This window comes from Phascolarctos cinereus, unplaced genomic scaffold (assembly GCF_003287225.1).
Source record: "Phascolarctos cinereus isolate Bilbo 61053 unplaced genomic scaffold, phaCin_HiC Scaffold_9;HRSCAF=440, whole genome shotgun sequence".
In the NCBI taxonomy this organism is placed as follows: Eukaryota; Metazoa; Chordata; class Mammalia; order Diprotodontia; family Phascolarctidae; genus Phascolarctos; species Phascolarctos cinereus.
In genome coordinates, this window is record NW_027556402.1 from 65097295 (window position 1) to 65121045 (window position 23751).

Here is a 23751-nt window from a genome sequence, read left to right on the forward strand (position 1 = left end):
AAAACTGGAGAGATGGGAGTGATACAAGAAAATCATGAAAAATGAATCAACAGCTTGGTAAAAGAGACACCAAAAAATACTGAAAAAAATTAACACCTTAAAAAACAAACTAGGCAAGATGGCAGAGTAAAAGCAGTGACTTGCTTAAGCTCTCCCCCAAACCCCTCCAAATACTCATAAAAATTGGCTCTAAACAAATTCTGAAGCAGCAGAACCCACAAAAAGACAGAGTGAAACAAATTTCCAGCCCAAGACAACCTGGATGATTGATCAGAAAGGTGTATCGCAACGGGCTGGGAGTGCAGCGCAGCGTGGGAGCACAGGCCGCAGCGAACTGGAGCAGGCCTCAGAGGATTGAATCTCGGGCAGCTGTGGAGGTTTCCAGACTCCTCAATCCACTAATGCCAAAGACAACTTAGAAGGTCAGTGGGAAGAGTCTGTTTCTGTCGGTGATGAGAAAGGAAAGCGGGGTCTCAGCTTCATTCCCCAAGAGTGTGGTCCTGAGGGGTGCAGCTGCTTCTCGAGCTTCTGGCCCACAGACTGAGGGGGAATCCAGTGGCTGATCAGAGAGGGAATGCAGGGATCTCTTTGCCAGTGCTGAGGCAGGAATCTCTTGCTTTGCCCATGTTTGGATCTGGGTCACAGTTCTGGGTGGCGGTGCTGGGGAGGAATGCTGGCGTGGTGGAGCTTGTAATGGCTGTAGAGAGGAACCCCTCCTCACAGTTACAGGACAGAAAGGAATACTTGTGGTCACAGGCCAGGAAAGGAGTAAACACCTTGCCCCTTATCATACCACCTTGGAAGAACTGAAAATTTACAGGTACCTACAAGTATCTCTGAAAACAGCTGTACAAACCCCTGAAGCTTGGGACAGTACATTCTCCACATTGGAAGCAGACTCTTACCTTAACAAAGAGTTTAAAACTCAAGTAATTAGCCGGGATCGTGAGCAAGCAGCGCAAAAAGAGTCAGACTATATTATCTTACTTTGGTGACAAAGAAGATCAAAATACACAACCAGAAGAAGACAACAAAGTCAAAGCTCCTACATCCAAAGCCTTCAAGAAAAATATGAATCAGTCCCAGGCCTTGGAAGAGCTCAAAAGGGATTTTGAGAAGCAAGTAAGGGAAGCAGAGGAAAAACTGGAAAGAGAAATGAGAGTGATGCAAGAAAATCATGAAAAACAAGTCAACAGCTTGCTAAAGGAGACCCAAAAAAATACTGAAGAAATAACACCTTAAAAAATAGCCTAACCCAAATGGCAAAAGAGGTCCAAAAAGCCAATGAGGAGAAGAATGCCCTAAAAAGAAAAATGGGCCGGAAAAGGAAGTCCAAAAGACTACTGAAGAAAATACTTCCTAAAAAATTAGAATAGAGCAATTGGAAGCTAGTGACTTTATGAGAAATCAAGACACTGTAAAACAAATCCAAAAGAATGAAAAATTAGAAGGCAATGTGAAATATCTCATTGGAAAAACAACTGACCTGGAAAATAGATCCAGGAGAATTTAAAAATTATTGGACTATCTGAAAGCCATGATCAAAAAAAAGAGCCTAGACATCATCTTTCAAGAAACTGTCAAGGAAAACTGCCCTGATATTTTAGAACCAGAGGGCAAAACAGAAATTGAAAGAATCCACAGATCTCCTCCTGAAAGAGATCCCCAAAGGAAAACTCCTAGGAATATAGCCAAATTCCAGAGTTCCCAGGTCAAGGAGAAAATATTACAAGCTGCCAGAAAGAAACAATTCAAGTACTGTGGAAACACAATCAGGATAACACAAGATTTAGCAGCTTCTACATTAAAGGACCGCAGGGCACGGAATATAATATTCCAGAGGGCAAAGGAGATAGGATTACAACCAAGAATCACCTACCCAGCAAAACAAACTATAATCCTTCAGGAGAAAAAATGGTCATTCAGCGAAATAGAGGACTTTCAAGCATTCTTGATGAAAAGACCAGAGCTGAATAGAAAATTTGACTTTCAAATACAGGACTCAAGTGGAACATGAAGAGGTAAACAGGAAAGAGAAATCATAAGAGACTTATTAAGACTGAATTTGTTTACATTCCTGCATGGAAAGATGATATTTATAACTCATGAGACCTTTGTCAGTATTAGGATAGTTGGAGGAAAAAAATTATATGTATGTAGATAGATAGATAGATAGATAGATAGATAGATAGACAGATAGATAGATAAATAGATAGAAGGCACAGAGTAAGTTGAAGATTAAGGGGTCATATCTGGAGAATAAAATTGGATAAGGGAGGATTATACTAGGAGAAGAAAGGGAGAGGTAGAATGGGGTAAATTATCTCACAAAGAAAAAACAGAAAAGAAAAGTCTCTTACAGTGGAGGGGAAGCAGGGGAAGGTGAGGGAATGAGTAAATCTTATTCTCATAGGATTTGGCTTAAGGAGGGAATAACATACACATTCAATTGGGTATGGAAGTTTGTCTTACTCTACAAGAAAATAGGGGGAGAAGGGGACAAGAGAGCAGGGGGATGATAGAGAGGAGGGAAGACTGGAAAAGGGTGTAATCAGAAGTAAATACTTCTGAGGAGGAACAGGGTCAAAAGAAAGAATAAATGGGAGGGCAGAATAGGATTAAGGGAAACAGAGTTAGTTTTTCACAACATGTCTACTATGGAAGTGTTTTGCATAACTGCACATGTACAACCTATATTGAGTTGCTTGCCTTTTCAATGAGGGTGGGTGGGGAGGGAGGAAGAGAGAAAATTTGAAACCTAAAGTTTTAAAAACATATGTTTAAAAAAAAGTTTTCACATGCTATCGGGAAATAAGAAATACAGGAAATGGGGTACAGAAGTCTATCCTGCCCTACAGGAAAATAGAAGGGGAAGGGGATAAGAGAAGGGGGGAGAGAAAGAAAAGAGGACAGACTAGGGGAAGGGATATTCAGAATGCATGCCATCTTGGGGCAGGGGAGGGTGAGACGGGGTGAAAATTTGAAACTCAAAAACTTGTGGAAATGAATGTTGAAAACTACAAATAAATAAGTTTATATTTAAAAAAAAAACTAGGCCAAATGGTAAAAAAGAAGTACAAAAAGCCAATGAGGAGAACAACGCCTTAAAAAGCAAAATCGGTCAAATGAAAAAAGATGCACAAAAATTCACTTAAGAAAAAAAATTCCTTAAAATGTGGAATTGGCCAAATGGAAAAGGAGGCACAAAAGCTCACTGAAGAAAATAATTCCTTAAAAATTAGAATGGAGCAAATAGAAGCTAATGGTTTTGTGAGCAATTAAGAAACAATAAAACAAAACCAAAAGAATGAAAAAAAAATAGAAGACAATATGAAATATCTCACTGGAAAAACAACTGACCTAGAAAACATATCCAGGAGAGATAATTTAAAAATTATTGGACTACCTGAAAGCCATGAGCAAAAAAAAGAGCCTAGACATGATCTTTCAAGAAATTATCAAAAAAAACTGCCCTGATATTCTAGAACCAGAGGGTAAAATGGAAATTGAAGGAATCCACTAATCACCTCCTGGAAGAGATCCCAAAATGAAAACCCTCCAGGAATATTATAGCCAAATTCCAGAACTCCCGGGTCAAGGAGAAAATACTGCAAGCAGCCAGAAAGCAACCACTTAAATATCATGGAGCCACAGTCAGGATAACACAAGATTTAGCAGCTTCCACATTAAAAAATCAGAGGGCTTGGAATATGATATTCCAGAAGCAAAAGAGCCAGGATTTCAACCAGGAGACACCTGGGGAGTCACCTATCCAGCAAAACTGAATATAATTCTTCAGGGGAAAAAAATGGTAATTCAATGAAATAGAGAACTTTCAAGCATTCTTGATGAAAATACCAGAGCTGAATAGAAAATCTGACTTTCAAACATGACTCAAGAGAAGCATAAAAAGATAAATAAGAAAGGGAAATCGTAAGGGATGTAATAAGGTTAAACTGTTTACATTCCTACATGAGAAGATGATACTTGTAACTCCTAAAAGCTTTCTCATTATTAGGGCAATTAGGAGTGAGTGTGTGTGTGTATAAATACACACACACACACAGAGGGCACAGGTGTGAGTTGAATATGAAGGGATGATAGCTAAAAAATAAAATTAAGATTAAGGGGTGAGATAGGAATGTACTGGGGAAAAAGGGAAAGGGAGAGGTAGAATAGGATAAATTATGTGACATAAAAGTGGCAAGAAAAAGCTTTTACAGTGGGGGGATGTGAGGGGGAGTGAGTGAATCTTACTCTCATCAGTAAATGGAATAATATACACACTCAACTGGGTACAGAAATCTATGTTAACCTACAGAAAAGTAGAGGGGGAATGGGATACGAGAAGGGGAGGAATGACAGAAGGGAGGGCAGATTGGGGAGGGGATAGTCAGAAGCAAAACACTTTTGAGGAGGGACAGGGTGAAAGGAGACAGATAACAGAATAAATGGGGGGCAGAAAGAGGATGGAGGGAAATACAGTTAGCAATAGTAACTATGAAAAAAATTTTTGAATATATACAGTGTATATATAGAGAACTGAGTCAAATTTATAAATATAAGTGCCATTCCTCAATTGATAAATGATCAAAAGATATGAAGTTTTCAGATGAAGTGATCAAAGCTACCTATATCTATATGAAAAAAAATGCTCTAACTTACTGTTGGAGAAATACAAATTAAAACAATTCTGAGGTACAACCTCATACCTATTAAATTGGCTAATAGGAGAGAAAAGGAAAATAACAAATAGTGGAGGGGACGTGGGGAAAATGAGATATTAATGTACTGTTGGCGGAGTTGTGAACTGATTCAACCATTATGTAGAGCAATTTGGAACTATACCCAAAGGGCTTTAAAACCATGCATACCCTTTGACCTAGCAATACCACTAGGTCTGTATCCCAAAAGAGATAAAAAACAAAAAGGAAAAGAAACTATATGTAAAAAAATATATAGTAGCTCTTTTCTGGTGGCAAAGAACTGGAAATTGAAGGGATACCCATCGATTATGGAATGACTGAACAAACTGTCATATGTATTATGATAGAATACTATTGTGCTATAAGGAATGATGAGCAAGATCAGGTGATAATCAGAAAAATGATGATCAGAAAAACCTGGAAAACATGAGCTGATTCAAAATGAAACGTACTATCTACAAAGTAACAGCAATATTGTAAGATGGTCAGCTCTGAATGACTTACCTATTCTCAGCAATACAATGATCCAAGACAACTCTGAAGGACTTATGAAAAATGCTCTCCATCCCCAGAGAAAGAACTGATGGTGTTCAAATATGGATTAAAGTATACCTGTGAACTTTTTCTTGAGGTTTTTTTTTTGTCTGTGTTTTCTTTCACAATATAACTATTATGAAAATTTTTGCATGACTACACATGTATAACCTATATCGAATTGCTTGCCTTCTCTATGGGGATGAGGAAGGGGGTGAGGAGAGAGGAATTGAAGCTCAAAAATTTTTAAATGAATGTTAAAAATTGTTTTTACATGTAACTGGGGAAAAATAAGAAGAAGTAAAAGAAGAAATAAGGGGAAAAAAAGTCATTCTTCAATTGATAAATAGTTTAAAGACACGAACAGACAATTCTACCAGAAGGAAATACTGGTTATTATAAATATATGAAAAAATGCTCCAAATCACTATTAACTAGAGAAATATAAATTAAAGCAATTCGAGATTCCACTTCAGAAACATCAGAGTGGCAAAGATGACCTAAAGAAAAAAAGATAAGATGTTGGAGGGCCTGTGGGAAAACAGGCATGTTGATGTTGATGGTCCTGTGAATGGGGACAACCATTCTGGAAAGCAATTTGGAATTATATACAAAAAGATACTAAGCACTGCTTGTCTTCAACCCAGATATACCACTGCTAGACCTATACCTAAAAGAATACAAAAATAAAGGGAAAAGTCCTTTATGGGCAAAAAAATTTAAAGCAGCTTTTTGGCAAAGAACTGGAAACTCAAATGATGTACATTATCTGAGGAATGGCTGAACAAGTTACAGTATATGAATGGGACAGAGTACTCATGCTATCAGAAATGAATAAATTATTTCAAAAAGACATGGAAAGACATTTTTAGAAATAAAGTGGTATAGAATGGCTACAAATACAATTCTCTTTTTATGTTCTTTGTACTTAGAAATGCTCATTTTGGGGTATTTGATAAGTTCAGAATAAAATAATGAAATAAACAAAATAGAAGAAATGGAAAATGAAAAAAAAACAATTCAACTAATTTTAAAATATTTCCTACAGTTATTTCATTGACAGTAAACAATTAAGTATTCATTGATGATCCATTCCAGAGGTTTTGTGTAATCTTTCTCTCTGCCTTTCTCTCAAAAAATCTAATACTTCTTGTCTCTGTAAGTTGTTTAAATTCATGTATATCTTTTGTCTTTTAAAAGAATCCCTGCACGTGCTGAAAATTTGGAAACAAAGTCTCATATCTCTTGACAATGGATATGTAATATTCCAACTTATATTGTCTCTTATTTTTATAGAAAATACTGCAAAAAATGAAGGACTTTAACCTATGATTTTCTTCTAGGACATTTGTAAATGTATTTCCTTGTAGCTGTTGTTTTCAAAATTTATAATGCTATATCTGGAACTCACCCCTCTTGAAGTCTTGTTCATTATATTTATAATATTTCACTTGTTTCAATATTGTCAGGAAATTTTACAATTTCCAAAAATGTTCTAAATGATTTTCAGGAAATCTGGTCATTCTCAATTTTCTCTTTTTCTCTTCCAGAAATCACTTTGTCATTATTTTATCCAATTACTAAGTTGCTTATTTTTCCTTCTTCCTATGTTCCTCATCCAGTTTTCCAATAAAATAATTTTATGGCATTTTTTTTATATTTTACATTAATATTTATCCACAATTGCATTTCATCTTCTCTTGATATCGCACCAATTCCTTCTTATTTCATCTCATGCTATTTTTGCTAATTTCATGTCTTTTTTTAAATTCCATTTTGATGTCCTAAGAAAATTCCAGCTTTGTTTCTAATTCTATAATTGATACTCTTTCCATGTGCTGTGTTGTTTTTTTTTCTGGAATACTTCCCTTAGCTTCTTTAAATACATTTTTTTTCATTTACCCCAAGTTTTTCTTTGGTTTGCTCTCTTTTTTAATATATTTTAAATTTACTTTTGAGAATTTCTTGCATTTTTGCTTGGTTTCGACATTTCTACTTCTGTTTTTGAGGGGAAATATTAAAGAGATAAATTCCCTTATAACTTCTCATTCCATTATTTGCCTGAGGCTCTCCCTTATTCATGAAAATCCTTTCTGGTTTGATGAATAGGACTGATATATTAATAACTACTTATTTGGGTTTTTTAAAGTTTCTGTATTACCATAAATTAAAATTACAATTAATAAGTACTTTTCTAAAATTTATCATTATATTCCATTGTAATATGGAGGGTAAAAAAGCTAGAAATCAACAAAATATCTATTCAGGAAGAAAAAGGCATAAAGTTGGCCAAGAGGAACAGGACATGTAAATGTGAGTTTTCATCTGAAGAAAAAGTAAAATGGTTTAAGAACTAAAGATTAATAAAGAAAACAGAAAATTCAAATTAATTTTGAACTTGGAGGAATACAGGAATTTTGAGATTTATGACCAAAGAAAAGGAAACCTGTTCTCCTCAATTCTCATGAATAAAGTAGAAAAACCATAAACTTGGACTAAATATGAAGAGAACAAGAAATACAATATTTAAACTAAATTAGCAGAAAATCTCAGTGACTGTATATTGAAGACACAGTTTCAATACTTTCAAGTATACATAATAACTAGAAAAGTGTTTCTTAATCTATTTTTTTCACAATATAAGCATGCTACAACCTATACTTTCTGAGCAACCCTAATTTTAGAATTAACGTAGACCAAATGAAAAAGCAGTTAGGTGGCACGGGGAATAGAGTGGCAAGCTTGGAGTCAGAAGGACTCATCTTCCTTTGTTCAAATCTAGCCTCACTAACTCACTAGCTGTGTGACTTTAGGCACGTCACTTACCCCTGTTTGCCTCAGTTCCCTCATCTTTAAAATGAGCTCTAGAAGGAAATGGCAAACCACTCCAGCATCTTAGCCAAGAGTCGGACATGATCAGACAACTGAACATGAACACGAATGTAAAAGAATGAATATCTTACTGGTACATCAGTTATGCAGCATCCATAGTTGTGGTGGTCATTTGGTCCAATCCCCCTTGTTTTATTCATGAGGAAACTGAGGGTCAGAGAAATAAAATGACTACCAAGACCACATAGGTAGTAGTGGCAGAACTGGGATCTGAGTGCAAACCCTACCCCCAAACCCAGCTCATTTTCTACAGCATCACACTATTGCTACTGCTTTAGGTTTATGAATTAAAGGTGAAGCATAAATTACTCTTTAAACAAATAGGTTTTTTTTCATATAAAATAAGTGTTTTTAAAAATCTTACAATAGCACTAATGTTAGTTAGTAAATTAAACTACATTTTAAAATAATTTTTTTGCCAGAAAGTTGATTTTTCTTTTTCCTTAACATATTTTTATTTTAAAAAACTTAATAAACTATAAAGATGAAATAAGGCAAATAATTTTTCTTTCCAACAATTTGATTTTTACAAGGTTCCAAACCACCTCATTTATGTCAGTGATGCTGGAGCCAGAGGTAGGGAACCTGCAGCCTTGAGGCCACATGTGGCCCTCTAGGTCCTCAAGTGCAGCCCTTTGACTGAATGGATTCAATCAAATATGATTACTACTTTGAATTGTTTTACATGGGGGTTCTGCGTATAATTCTCCAAACTATGTGCAACTGACAATCTTTTAAGGATGCTGAGCAAAAGGGAAAAGTCACGTTAAGCTTAGAAATTTTTTTGTGGATAATTGAGTTTTCTGGATTCTTAGACATTTATCTCATATTTTAGAATTAAACCAAATGCAAATCATATTATATTTAGATTCACTTTGTGTGGCCACAGGGCTGAAGGAGAAAGAGCTTTTTAAAGCCTCCCTAAGATGTAGTCTCATTTCAACTATCTTTTTCCCTTAAGGTTCAACTGCTTCCTCTTGGTTCTACCCTCAAAACAGGACACCTCTGAGATCTACTCTTGTTGAGGTAGATCAGTGATCAAAAATAGCCAAATATGCACATCAGGAGACCATCTGGTCTTTGTGGTACATGATCTACATGTATTTCTGAGAAACAACAGAAGTTAGAATGGTTTGTGAGAAGAGTGTGGGGTGGGGAGTGTGACTGAGATTGTAGGTAAAGGGGGACAAGTGAGAATGTGAGACTTGAGTGAGGGCTGGGTCCATGTGTATGTGTGTACATATAAGGTTCCTCAATGCTGTGCAGTGATGAAAATACTTTTTCTACTGACCTTTTAATTGTGAAGGTTTCTGCACTTAAATGGAGCTCAAAAAGAAACAGGACACCTCAAGTCTATTTCAAACACCAACCTATCCAAATTTTGGTGTGTTTGAATTGCTTAGATAATGAAAAGAAAGGATGAGTGTGAGTTCTTGATTATTCAAAGTGTCTCCCTGTCCAATGATTAAGATCTACTTCATTTGGAACTGATATGAACCTGGAATCAATAAGCTGCAAAATTCAAATTAACTTTAAGAATTACATCTAGAAACAAAAAAAATGCATAAGCAAGTCTTAGGAAAAAGAATAACTGAGCAAAAATAAATCTATAATTTCATTTAAAAGATTTTTCCCCCCAACACTTACGCTTTTTTTTCTCCATTACTGGGAAGGAAGGGTTTGCTTAAATTTTTTTTGGCTTCTTGTAACATATATCGCCTCCTTACTTGATTCAGATTTACGTAGCCCTCACCTTCAAATATTCTTAAAAACTGAGGCTCAAAGAAACCTTGTTGTAGAGCTGACATCATTTTACTACCCCCAGGCAGCATCTGTCTATTTTTGCCAGCAGTTTCATTAAAAGGTCCTTTAAAAGAAGTTGCAACATATTAATTATATACTTAATAGCAATTGAAATGTTATAAAATTCTCAAGCAGTAAAATATAAAATTATAAACATCAAATTCAGATTCAGTACAATTGGTAGTTTTAACCTTTAAAAGTGTTTGAAATGTACATAACTAAAAATAGTTATTTGAGAATTAAGTATTATAGAATAAATGACCCTAAGACCTAAGAAGATCTCTTCCATAAACCTAACATATAAAAAGGCTCTTGATAGAATTGTATCTTTTTAGAGCGGAAAAAGATTGTGAGAAGCTTCAGTCTAAACTACTCATTTTATAGGTGTCAAAACTAAGACTCAGAGATTTGTTACTTATCCAAGATCACAGAAGTAAATAGAGCAAAACAATAAAGTCCTAGAATCCATATTGGATTCAGTTCAATGTCATTTCCATTAACTGGCAAGTTTGCCAAATCCCACTGGTATGGCCAGAGAGCTAAAAATATGTTTTACATTTTTAAAGTTTTGTTGTATGAAAAAATTTTTTAAAAATTAAAAAAAAAAACCATCCTTAGCTCATGGGCAGTACCAACCAGGAAGCTGGTTGGATTTGGTGATCTCTACACTAGACTATATAGATGACAATTTATACAAGGATTGTTTTTCCTAATTAATATGATAAACTGGACAGGAGGTGGCAACAGGAAAAAGAAAGCAAAGAATAAACCATTCTGATCTGTTTATGATGTGTCAATTATTATGTAAACTGGGAAAACCATGACATTTAAAGACTTGGAAGCAGACTTTTAATAATGAGACAGTATAAATGAAACAGACAACTCAGGACATGGTACAAATATAATACCAATGATTTTCTTTATGTATTTATATTTCTTCATCTAGTTATACATCTAACAAGCACTTCAAAAGTCTGTGACGATACCATACGGGTATCATAGGTCTTAGTCATTTAGTCAGTCAATAAACATTAAGCATAAACTATGTGCTAAGCACTGTATAGTTCTTAGAAGCTGTCTCTTTCAGTCAACCTCGTGATATACATCTCTGAAGTTAGCTTGACTGATATTTAGGTATTGAGTCCTTTGCTGAGTCTGCACCTCAAGAGCTTACACTTGGTTCAGTGTGTCAGTACTTTGGTCTTGTGGAATTGTCTTTGAGACCCTAGGGCCACCTCCATCCACACCTTCAGAGTTTTCTTTGCATATACAGAAAAAAGGCTTTCAAATTTGACTTAAATATTTTCAATTACAATTAAAGATTTTTTTCACCATGCTATTCAATGATTTGGACTTAAGCTGCTTTTAATTCTTATATAAGTATGCCTTTAAAAGTGTTTCCTTATTCAAGTGTTTCTATTGCTTTAATATTGTTTTATTATACAAATATGCCTTCAATTTCACAAATACTCATTTTTTAGATTTTTATATATTTTTCCAATCACACGCAAAAACAATTGTTAACGTTCATTTTTAAAATGTCTCTCCCTTATTCCCTCTCTTCTGCTCTCCTTGACAAGGCAAGCACTCTGATACAGATTATAGATGTATAGCCATGGAAAACATATTTCCATATTAGCCTTTCAACAAATACTTATCAAGCTACTTCAATGTACAAGGTATTATGTATGCTAGGGTCTGGGAATAAATAGAGGGGGAAAAAAAACCACACTGGTCCCTGCCCGTAATTTACATTCTAGTAGGGAAGTTGAGATGATTACACAAATCTAGTCCCATAAACCTGACTGAAAAAATTCTTCATACATCATAAAGGGGTAAGAGTATAGAAACTTCTTTGTACTTTCCAACTGTAATATCTTTTTGTTTCTGTTATCTACCCCTTGTTGTAATTTCATTAGCTGTGAAGGGAAAATCAATAGACTTGAGTCATTTTGATCAACTCCCCAACCTTCATTACAACGTTATTATTAGCACTCAGCATTACTTCACATGTCCCTTTGTGTTCTTCATATGTGTCATTTTTGGGGGGTACAGATCACTGTAAATTTATGGGGTTAGAGAACTTCTGATTTGGAACTCTCCTCATCAATGCTGATCAGTATGTGTTTTGCAACCTCTAGTCTTGGAGGCCCTGAGAAATTAAGTCATACAGGACGCATATGGGAAAGGCAAAACTTGAGCCTGTCTTCCTAACTCCAAAGAAAACTTACACGCAAGCAAAGAAAAGATGGACAGCTCTCAACACAATGTGTAGTATTTACCCTATGGGTTTTCTTGAAATGAAAATTTATTGTTACATATTTTGAATCTTCTCTCATGTTCTGCTTATGCACATGACATGCTTTTTTTTCCTTACTTTGTAATTAAGTTCCAATATTTAAGTTTATGATTTTTTTCCTCTATTTTGCATTTGTGTGCTGGTGTTTGAGTCTAAAATAAAATTCAATTAAAAGTTTTAAAAAAATAAAAGGTATGTGCTTTAACTTTAATAATTTGGAACCAATATTATCTAGTTGGTTCTACCTGAGTGTTAGTACTTCTCAGTGTTGTCCTCATTTACATTGTTGTATCTGCTTTCTAAACTTCACAACAGTTCATACAAATCTGTTCACATTTCTATAAATTCTTTATATTTGTTACTCCTCGCTCAAATGGATCTGTGAGCTCCTTAATTTGTAAGTTCCTTCGTAACCCATCCACATTTCCCCTTCTATGTAACTCTTATCCATGTTCTTCCATAAATTCATCAAAAGGGGGTCTATTCAACATACTGGAGGCCTTCCTTAAGTTATAAAAATATTCTATTAAATTACTATACCATTTTGTTCAGCCATTTCCCAACTACTGGACACACAGTTTGTAACCAGCTTTTTTATTAGAGGCAGCTAGGGGGCACAGTGGACAGAGGACTGGACCTGGAGCCAGGAAGACCTCAGGACAAATTCAGTCTCAGACACTTACTAGCTGGAAGAAGTCACTTAACTTCTGCTTGTCTCCATTTCTTCAACTATAAAATAGGGGTAATAATAGCACCTACCTCCTAAGACTGTTGTGAAAATAAAATGTAAAAATCTTTGTAAAGCACTTAGCACAACGCCTGGCACATGGTAGTACTATACAAATGGTAGATATTATTATTACTACTATTAGAAATGATGCTGTTAACATTTTGGTACATAATATTTTGATATTTTGGCTTGCTGGCATTATAAAATCCTTGTTGATTGGCTGAATAGAAATTCAGCATTTGGATCAAATGGTACAAACAATTTAGTAATATTTTTCAAAATTATATTTTTAATTAATAAAAATCTGCCTTTTCTCCCTCCTTCCCCCCAACCCAAATGGGAAAAAAAAAAACCACTGTTACAAATATCTACAATCAAGTAAAATCAATTCCCACAAAAGCCATGATCAAAAAAATTCATCTCAATCTTCAGTCTGAGTTTACACCTCTCTCTTGGGAGGTAGGTACCATATTTCTTCATGAGTTCTGTGATATCCATGGTTGGTTATTCTGCTGATCAAAATTCCAAAGTCTTTCAAATTTTTTATCTTTATCATATTGTTGTAACTTTATATATAAACTGTTTTCCTGGTTCTGCTTGCCTCTCTCTGTACCAGTTCATACAAGTCTTCCCAGGTTTGCCTAAAAAAAACCCCTTCATCATTTCTTACATGATAAGAAATACTTATTCTATTAAACTGTAATGTATTCTGTTAAACTGATACACAACAACTTGTTCAGACATTCAGTTGGTGGGCACTCCCTCAGTATCCAATTCTTTGCCACTGAAAAAGAAGATGCTATATTTTTATACATCCTTAGATCTGTTTTGCTCAGGACCAGTACCTCCTTTAATCTATTCTTTCTGTTCCCTACTTCCCCGCTTTTCTCCCCTTTCCCTCCTATTTCTCTGTTCAGTGAAATGTATTTTTGTATCCAACTTGTGTTTATGTATTCCTCTCCCGCTCTGAATAGTTCAGATGAGAGTAAGGTTCAAATGTCACCTGCTTCCCTGACCCCTTTCTCTGTTTTCGTAGACTTCTATTTGTGCATTCTAATTTTGAGATGTTCCCCATCTTCTCTCTTCTTCTCCCCTACAAGTATATTCCTCTCCCCATCCTTTTCCATTGTTCTTTTAAGATTATCAGGACATAACAGAACCACTTCCAAGCCTTATCTAATTAGACCCCCTTAATGATCCCTGACGAGAATACGGTTCACAAGGCACATGTATCATTTCTTCACATTATAATGTAAGCACTTTATCCTTGTTTAGTCCTTTACGCCTGCTCATGAATGTTTGCCTGTGTTTGTACCATAAAGTTTCCATGAAGCTGTAATCTTTTCATCAGGAATGCCTGGAAATCTTCAATTACATTAAAGGTTCATTTTTCTCCTGGCTAAGTTGTTGTTGCTCATATCCTTTGCTTTCTGGAATAACGTATTCCAAGTTTTCTGTTCCTTAATTGTGGTAGCTGGTAAATCTTGTGTGATCCTAACTACGGTGCCTCAATACCTGAATACATTTTTCTTTCTGGATGCTTGCAGCAATTTTTCTTTGACCTGAAAGCTCTGAACTTTGGTTATGATGTTCCTAGGAGTTTTAATTTGGGATTTCTTTCAAGAAGCGAGCAGTGGATTTTTCTATTTTTACTTTGTCCTTTAGTTCTAAGAGATACGGGCACTTTTATAGTTGGTTTTTTTTTTAAATAGGATGTATAGGCTTTTCCCCCTTTTTTTGGTGATGGCATACAGGCAGTCTAATTAAATTTTTTTCAGTATGTTTTCCACATCAGTTGTTTTTGCTACGAGATACTTTTTCTTCTATTTTTTAAAAGTCTTTTGGCTGTAATACTTTGTGTTTCTCATGCAATCATTGACTTCTATTTGGTCCATTATAATTTTTAGGGAGTTTGTTACTTAGGCAAGTTTTTGCACCTCTTTTATCAAGCTGTTAATTCCCTTTCCAATTCTTTGTTCTATAACTCTTATCTTTTCCAATATTTATTCTTCTAGTACTCTTATTTAATTGATAAAAACATTATTTAAATCAGAGGTGTCAAATGCAGGCTCACCAGATTAAAACCTAATTGAGATCCCCCAATTGATAAATGATCAAAGGATATGAGCAGGCAGTTTTCCAATGAAGAAATCAAAATGATTTATTGTCACATGGAAAAAATACTCTAAATCATTATTGATCAGGGAAATGCAAATTAAAACAACCTTGAGATATCATTTTACACTTAACAGATTGACTAAAATGACAGAAGGGGAAAGCAACAAATGTTGGAGAGGATGTAGAAAAATTGAGACACATCCACTGTTGGTGGAACTGTGAACTAATCCAATCATTTTGGAGAGCAATATGGAATTATGCCTGTATTAAACTGTCTACCCTTTGACCCCGCAATGCCATTATTAAGTCTGTTTCCCAAGATGATTAGAGAAAAAGGGAAAGAACCTATATGTTCTTAAATGTTTATAGCAACTCTCTTTGTGGTGGCAAAGAACAGGGACACCTGTCAACTGGGGAATAATTGTGGTGGAATATTATTGTGCGATAAGAGTTGATTTTAGAAAAACATAGAAAGATTGCACGAAATAATGAAGAGTGAAATGAGCAGAACCAAGAGAATGTTGTATACTGTAACAGCAATATTGTTTTAAGAACAACTAAGTCATTTTGAGTATAATAAATACTCAAATCAACTACAAAGAACCTATGAAGGAAGATGTTATCTGCCTCCAGAGCAATAACCAATAAACAGAAATACATACAGTATGGTTTTATATACGTGTGTGTGTGTGTGTGTGTGTGTGTGTGTGTGTGTGTGTAATGGTAGCCATTTCTAGGGCAGGGAGAGGAAGGAGGGAAAAAATATAAAAAGTGTACAGCAGAAAACAAAATACAGAAGGAAACACAGAAAGCACAGTAGCTTTGAAAACAATTTGTAGTACTTATACAGTTTTTAAAAAACAGTGTTTGAATTCATGGTTTTATGGTGAATCTTCTTTTTATGTTGTGCTGTGTACATGGAAATGTTCTTTTTTTATCTTTATATATTTAAGTTCAAAATGAATAAAAAAATATTTTAATGTAATTGGGAAATGTTTAACAAAATAAAAATGCAGTACAACATAGATAATTTTAACTTATTTTCTAAGTCAATATGCATATCAGGGATCTGATTCTATTTGAGTTTGACACCAATGATTTAAATCTTAAAAAAAGAAAAAAAAAACAACCTTTTCCTTTATCTCTTCCTGCAATTCCAGTTGGAGTTGTGCACAACTTATACTTTTCTTTAAGGCTTTGTCTGTAGATGTTCTTCTGAGTTTGTGTCTTGAGCAACTCTGTCATTATTGAACCTTATTTGATTCCTTTTTTGTTTGCTCATTCTTCTAACCTACTTCCTAACTTCAAACCTGAAGGCTCTGCCAGGCTCTGCACACTTCTGGAGGGAAGGTCTGGACTCATCCTGCTGCTGCTTTTTGGGGGGTACTGAGTATTATGTTATTCCAGAATCTCAGGAACAGCTCAGGTTGAGGACCTATAAGGTTTCATACCCTAAAAGTGGTCTGTTGTAGAGCAAAGTCTGATTGCTGCCCCCTGGTCTGAGTTCTGCAAGTTCATGGCATGGATCTATCTCTGAGCAAGAACAGACTATGAGAAACTCTATGAGAAGCTTTGCTGGTTCAGAGTGACAGAATTGCATGCTTCCTTAGGTCTGTGATTCCTGCACTGTCATTCCTGTGAACTGCAAACAAGGCTAGAAGCACAGTCTTCCCTTTCACTGGAATATTCCTTGTGGCCATTTCTGGCTGTTGTCCCCAGTGTCCACAGACCTTTCTGACTCCCTATGCCAACCTGGGCTAAAAAAATGTCTCATTGATTTTTTTCTTAGATTTCCTGATCAAGATTCAGACTGATATGTTTTCTAGATCTGTTTGAAAGAGGAATTATGAGGGGGAGAGCAGCTGAATTTCTTGCTACTCTACCTTCTTGGCTCTGGCCAAATTAGTAACTTTTCTCACATAATTCCAAACGGTTTTCAGACTCAATGGACAAATTCACAGCTCCACCAGCTGTGAATTAGCATGGCTGTCTTGAGGTATTTCTCAACAGGATTTATTGTACTAATTATTTTCCTAAAATTGAAAGCCATCCTTAGATTTCTGGTATAAATCATAGCTCATCATAAAAAGTAATTTTAAAATATATTTCTGCATTTGATTTGCAAATATTTTATTTACCATTTCCATTAATATTCACTAATGAAATTAACCCTTTTCCATTTTATCTTTGTCAGTTTTGAGATTCAGAACAATAAAATAATAGTTATAGGTAGTGTTAACAGTTGTTTACATAAATCATCTCTATTGTTCATCTCTACTACCCTATCCTGCATGTTCCATTGGTCCATGTCAAGAGATCTGTAAGAATGCCATCAGCATGTCTGGTGGATTTGTATAGAAAATGAATGGGAAGAGATGGGAAAGAGTCCTAAAGGCTAAATAGCATGGCAGACACAAGTCTAAAATAAGGGACAGTTTGTTAACAATAGAACAAAGGTTCCAGAAAGAATTCAACAGAGATAAAACCATATACTTGGGCTCAAAAAATTAACTTCAAAAAGTACAGAAATTAAGAAGCATAGTTAGACAGTCCTTTGAAAAATATCTGGGGACTTTACTGCACTGCAATCTCAAGAGGAGTAAGCCACGTAATGTGGGTGGCAAAGAAGATGAGCTCTTTGGCCAAATGACCTTGTACATCTTTTAGGAACAGGGAAATCACAGTCCCTCTTGTAATTTGCCCTCATCAGACCACATCAGAATATTGTGTTCATCTCGGTGTACTAAAGTTCAGGAAAGGCATTGATAAAACAAAGAATGTCTAGAAGAGGACATGGTGAAAGGCCTTAAGCCCAATATCAATGAAGAGCCTGGGGATGTTTACTCTGCAGGACAGAAGCCTTGGGGGGAACATGTTAGCTGCCTTTGAGTATTTGAAGGACTGCTACATAGAAGAGAGATTAGATTTTTTTCTGACTGGCCCCCAGAGAACAATCAGGAGCAACAGGGAGCAAAGGGCAGAAGTTACAATGAGGAAAATTTAGGCTTGACAGCAAGGAAAAAAAAACTTCCTAACCATTAGAGCTGTCCAAAAAGTGGCATGGGCTGCCTAGGGGGATAGTGAGCTCTGCCTTCCTGAAGGTCTTCAAGTGGAGGCTGGATGGCCAGCTGGTGGGCTTGTTATACTGGGCATCCTTTTGTGGGCATGGATTGGACTTGTTGGCCGCTGTGGGCCTTTTTTCTCTCTTTTTTTTTTTGTGAGGCAATGGAGTGAAGTGACTTGCCCAGGGTCACACAACTAGTAAGTGTGAAGTATTTGAGGCCACATTTGAACGCAGGTCCTCCTGAATCCAGGGCCGGTGCTCCATCCACTGCTCCATTTAGCTGCCCCTGGACCTTTTCATTTTGAAGACTCTGATTCTGTGATTGCAGTCTCCATCCAACTCTAATTCTCCAGTTTTGTTTTTCCTTCTCTGTACCAGTAATGGACACAATCAGATCTTGAAGCCATTCAACCCTTAATCAGAGCAACACTAATTATTGCTTTATGGTGACTAATATCAGTTTTTATCTCTTTAATGATTAAAGCACTCAGCTTGACAACCAAGGTCATTTCTAGAGGCTCTCAGTTCTCAATGGGCTTTTCCTATTGAACTGCAACAGAATGCTGCCAATAGCAAGAGTCTGGAACCTGGAGTTAGGGGAGACTTCCAGTCAAATTCCTCTTCTGTGGCTTCTTAACTCTGTGATAGGGGCAAGGTGCTTAACATCTTTCAGGTCTAGGTTTCTCATTTCTAATATGGGCTGATAACATAGGCAGCTGGGCAACTCAGTAGACAGAGCACCAGGCCTGGGGTCAGGAGGACTCAAGTTCAAATCCAGCCTCAAACACCTGCCAGCTGGGTGACCTTGGACAAGTCACTGAACCTCTGTTTGCCTTAGTTTCCTCATCTGTAAAATGGGGATAATAACTATTGCATGGTTCGTGTGAGGATCAAATGAGACAATATTTGTAAAGCATTTTGCAAACCTTAAAAGCTATATAAATTATAATATGATATATCATATAATGTTATTTATGTTATAAAATAATATATTATATTATATTATATTATATATTATATTACTAAATATATATTATTATTATACATACATTACCTATCTCACAGGATAGTTGTGAGGACACAATGTTAATGTATATCAAAGGGAAATGGGTAACAATAAAACAGCCCCACTCTTTCAGGTCTTAAGCTTAAACAACATTAGAACATATTCTCTAAAATACTTGTTAATTTGTGTGAATATTTGTTAGAGGCACAAAACACGTGGGCCACAGGCCAAATGCTGCCCATAACACTCCCAAGTACCTTTACAACCAAATTAAAATATAATTGGAAAATCTTTAACAAAATAAATAAAAATATAACAGAACACAGATAATGTTAATATGCAGTTTTCTAAGTCAATATGTGATCTACAGGGATTCTTATGTATGGTTTAATGGCCTCCATTTCTGTTTGAGTTTGACAGTGCTAGTTTAAAACATTTATTATTCTTAACCTCAACCATTAAATCTGAAACTTTTATGTAAAAAAAAAATACCAGTTATTTAACAATGAATGAAATAAAATATACTTACGATTATATGGTGACACATATTTGTCCCCAATAGTAATATACTCCATTTCACTAAACAGGCCAATTCGGTCCATATCTGATTTTCCTCCTTCTCCAGGCATGATTGCTTCTTGTGGTAATGATGTCCTCTATTCTAGGAAGTTTAAAAGTTTCTTAGGCTTAGTTCTGTTATGTAAAATGCCTAATGTATTGATAATATCTGAAACAAAATTTAAAGGGGAAATGGTTATTATTTAGTGAAATTCAAATTTTGATTAAAAAGATATTTTCATCCTGATAGGTTTGATCATAATAATAATGTACTCTTTGTTACAAACAATAATCTCCAACTTGTTTTCAAAAGAGAGCTTGCTTTTTGCTTCCTTAAAGCGAAAGTTGAGGGGGAGGGGTATTTGCAGAAAATCCTCAGGGAAGGAATAATAAATGAAAGCTAATCTATTGCTCTTCCTTTTGGCTTGCCACTTAACATGCTGATGGGCACAGAGACGTGACTAAATCTGCTGTCTCAAATTTAACATTTTAAAATGTGTAAGTATATAATATAATTATCTTAACATCATTTGTACATAATTAGCATCTTATAACAAGCTAAAGGAACATTTCAAAATCATGGATCAAAATCATGGAAGGGACTACAGAGAATATCTAGTTTAACTCCCTCATAATACAGATAAGGAAGTTGAGGCAGGCAGAGGTTAAGTAGCTTATGCAGGGTCACGCAGCCAGTAAGTGTCAGAGGCAGGATTTGAACTCATATCTTCCTAACTCCAAGTCCAGTGCTCTGTCCATTACACCTTGCTGCTTCCTCCAAAATCTTAACCACATAATCAGCTACCTTAGTAAAGAAAAAATTATTATTTTGATTTATATAAGAATTCAACACAAAGTAGTAATTTTCATGAATATACAATGAACAATACATGTTGTTATATTTAAATTTAGGATTAAAAAAAAAAAAATATATATATATATATATATATATATATAAAAAACAAAGTTCTCCCTACAAAGTCATCTGATACTTCATTGTGGCATGGTTCATGTGAGGATCAAATGAGACGATATTTGTAAAGCATTTTGCAAACCTTAAAATGCTATATAAATTATAATATTATATATCATATAATAATATTATTTATGTTATAAAATAATATATAATATTATATACTGTATTATATTATATAAATAAATACATATTATTATTATACATACATTACCTATCTCACAGGGTAGTTGTGAGGACACAATGTTAATGTATATCAAAGGGAAATAGGTAACAAATGGGGTAACAAAGATTATGCCAGTGGTGTATAAGCTTTGGTCAATGCTATCAAGCTAGAAAAGGACTTAATCACAGACTGTGAATATAATTCTGTGACAGGATTTAAACTCAGGTGTTCCTAATCCCAAATTCCACACTCTATTTACTGTACCTCTAGCTGCCAGGTATTAACTGTAAGAGTCACCTAAGAAAGAGAGTGGTAGATCGGTGGAATAGGTTAGGTATGTAAGACACTACAGTCAATGACTATACTAATCTACTATTTGATAAGACTCCAGCTTCTGGGATAAGAAATCACTATTTAGCAAAAACTGCTGGGAAAATTGGAAAAATGTATGGCAGAAACTGGGCATAGACCAACATCTTACACCCTATACCAAGATAAAGTTGAAATGGGTACATAATTTAGATATAAAGACTGATAGTATAAGCAAACTAGAAGAGCAAGAAATAGTTTACCTTTCACATCTATGGAAAACGGAAGAATTTATGACCAAACATGAGATAGAGAACATTATGAAAAGCAATATAGATAATTTTGATTACATTAAATTGAAAAGTTTTTGCACAAAGCAAATACATCCAAGATTAGGACGGAATCAGAAAACTGGGAAAGGATTTTTACAACTAGTGTCTCTGATAAAGGCCTCATTTCTAAAATATATAGAGAAATGAATCAAATTTATAAGAATACAAGTCATTCCCCAATTGATAAATGGTCAAAGGATATGAACAGGTAGTTTCCAGAGGAAGAAACTAAAGCTATCTATAGTCATATGAAAAAATGTTCTAAATCATTACTGATTAGAGAAATTCAAATCAAAACGACTCGAGGTACCACACTACATTTATCAGATTGAGTAACGTGACAAAACAGCAAAAATGATAAATGTTGGAGATATGGGAAAATTGGAACGCTAATGCATTATTGGTGGAGTTGTGAAATGATCCAACCATTCTGGAGGGCAATTTGGAACTATGCCCAAAGGGCTATAAAATGGTGCATACCCTTTGACCTAGCAAATACCACTTCTAGGTCTGTCTCCCAAAGAGGGCATAAAAACAGGAAAAGGACCCACATGTACAAAAATATTTATAGCAGCTCTTTTTGTGGTGGCAAATAATGGAAAATTGAGGGGATGTGCATCAATTGGTGAATGGCTGAACAAGTTGTGGTATATGAATGTAATGGAACACTATTGTGCTATTATAAACGATGAGCAGGCAGACTTCAAAAAAACCTGGAAAGACTTACATGAACTGATACAGAGTAAAATGAGCAGAACCATGAGAACACTGTACACAGTAACAGCCACACTGTGCAATGACTGACTTTGACAGACTTGGCTCTTCACAGCAATGTAAGAACCTAAGACAACTTCAAAAGACTCACAATGGAAACTGCTTTTCACAACCAGAAAAGAACTATGTAGTCTAAATGCAGATAGAAGCATACTATTTGCTCTCCTTTTCCTTTGTTGTTTTGTTTTACTGCTTCATTCTCATGGTTTCTCCCATTCTAATTGTTCTTTACATCATGACTAATGGGAAAATACACTTAATATAACTGTCTAAGAGTCTATACCAGATTGCACATCATCTTGTTGGGGGTGGGGGGAGTGGAAGGGAGAAAATTTAAAACTCAGAAACTTATGGAAGTGAATGTTGAAAACTAAAAATAAATAAATTGTCAGAGGTTGATTCCCCTCCTGGATCACTGCCTTGTCATAGCGGAGGGGCTTGCATAGCTGAACGAAACTATGAGCTATGCCACGAAGGGCAACCCAAGAACAGACAGAGCACAGGGGAGAGTTCTGACCAAAGGTGATCCTGGAAAAGGAAATTACAAACCACTCTAGTATCTTTGCCAAGAAAACCCCATGCACAGTATTAAAACAATGAAAGGGACAACACTGGAAGAGGAGGTTGGAAAGTGTCCAGTACGCCAGTGCGGAAGAGCAGAGGACAAATACAAGTAGCTCCAGTACTAATGAAGTGGCTGGGCCAAAGTCGACAGGAAGCTCAGCTGCAGATGTGTCTGATGACAAGAGGAAAGTGTGATGCTATAAAGATCAACACTGGTTAGAAACCTAGAATGTAAGACCTATGAACCAAGATAAACTGGATGTGATCCAATAGGAGAGGGAAAGATTAAATATCAACATCTTGGGTGTCAACGAACTTGAATGGATTAATTTAATTCAGGTGATCACTACATACAATACTGTGGGCAAAAATCCCTTAGAAGAAATGGAGTAGCCCTCATAGTCAATAAAAAGGTGAGAAAAGCAGTACTGGATGGAGTATAATCTCAAAAATGACTGAATGATATCTACTCAAATCCAAGGCAAACCATTCAACATCACCAAAAAAAAAAAGATGTCACATTCATTATAGGAGATCGAAATGCTAAAGTAGGGAATGACAAGAGAACTGGAGTAACAGCAAGTTTGGCCTTGGAGTACAAAATGAAGCAGGTCAAAGACTAAAAAACTTTTGTCAAGATAACTCACCGGTCATAGCAAACACTCTTTTTCAACAACGCAAAAAGGGACTCTACACGTGGACACCACCATATGGTCAATAGAGAAATCAGACTGATTATATATACATTTACAGCCAAAGGTAGAGATAATCTATGCAGTCAGTTAAAACAAGATCTGGAGCTGACTGTGGCTCAGATCGTGAGCTTCGTATTACAAAATTTAGACTGGAATTGAAGAAAGTAAAGAAAACTATCAGACTTAGCTATGACCTAAATAATATCCCTTATGAATATGAAGTGGAGG

General features: G+C 35.4%; 1 protein-coding gene and 1 non-coding gene across 7 annotated transcripts in view; one reads left to right on the forward strand and one right to left on the reverse strand.

Moving 5' to 3' along the window:
* CFAP96 (cilia and flagella associated protein 96) overlaps positions 1-23751 on the reverse strand; it is a 54666-nt gene that overhangs the window by 22350 nt on the left and 8565 nt on the right. For 5 of the 6 annotated variants that reach the window (XM_021007663.2, XM_021007657.2, XM_078148516.1 and 2 more), the window contains 2 exons: positions 19682-19879; positions 9780-9999 (listed from right to left, as the gene is read on the reverse strand). In XM_021007663.2, coding sequence (XP_020863322.1) covers positions 9780-9999; positions 19682-19781 — 320 coding nt within the window. In that variant the 5' untranslated portion in view covers positions 19782-19879. The remainder of the gene's footprint in view (positions 1-9779; positions 10000-19681; positions 19880-23751) is intronic. The other variant, XM_021007662.2, reaches the window with a different exon arrangement.
* Positions 9162-9244, forward strand: LOC144455526 (small nucleolar RNA U2-19). Its single transcript, XR_013484247.1, has one exon. It is a non-coding gene; the product is annotated as a small nucleolar RNA U2-19 (small nucleolar RNA).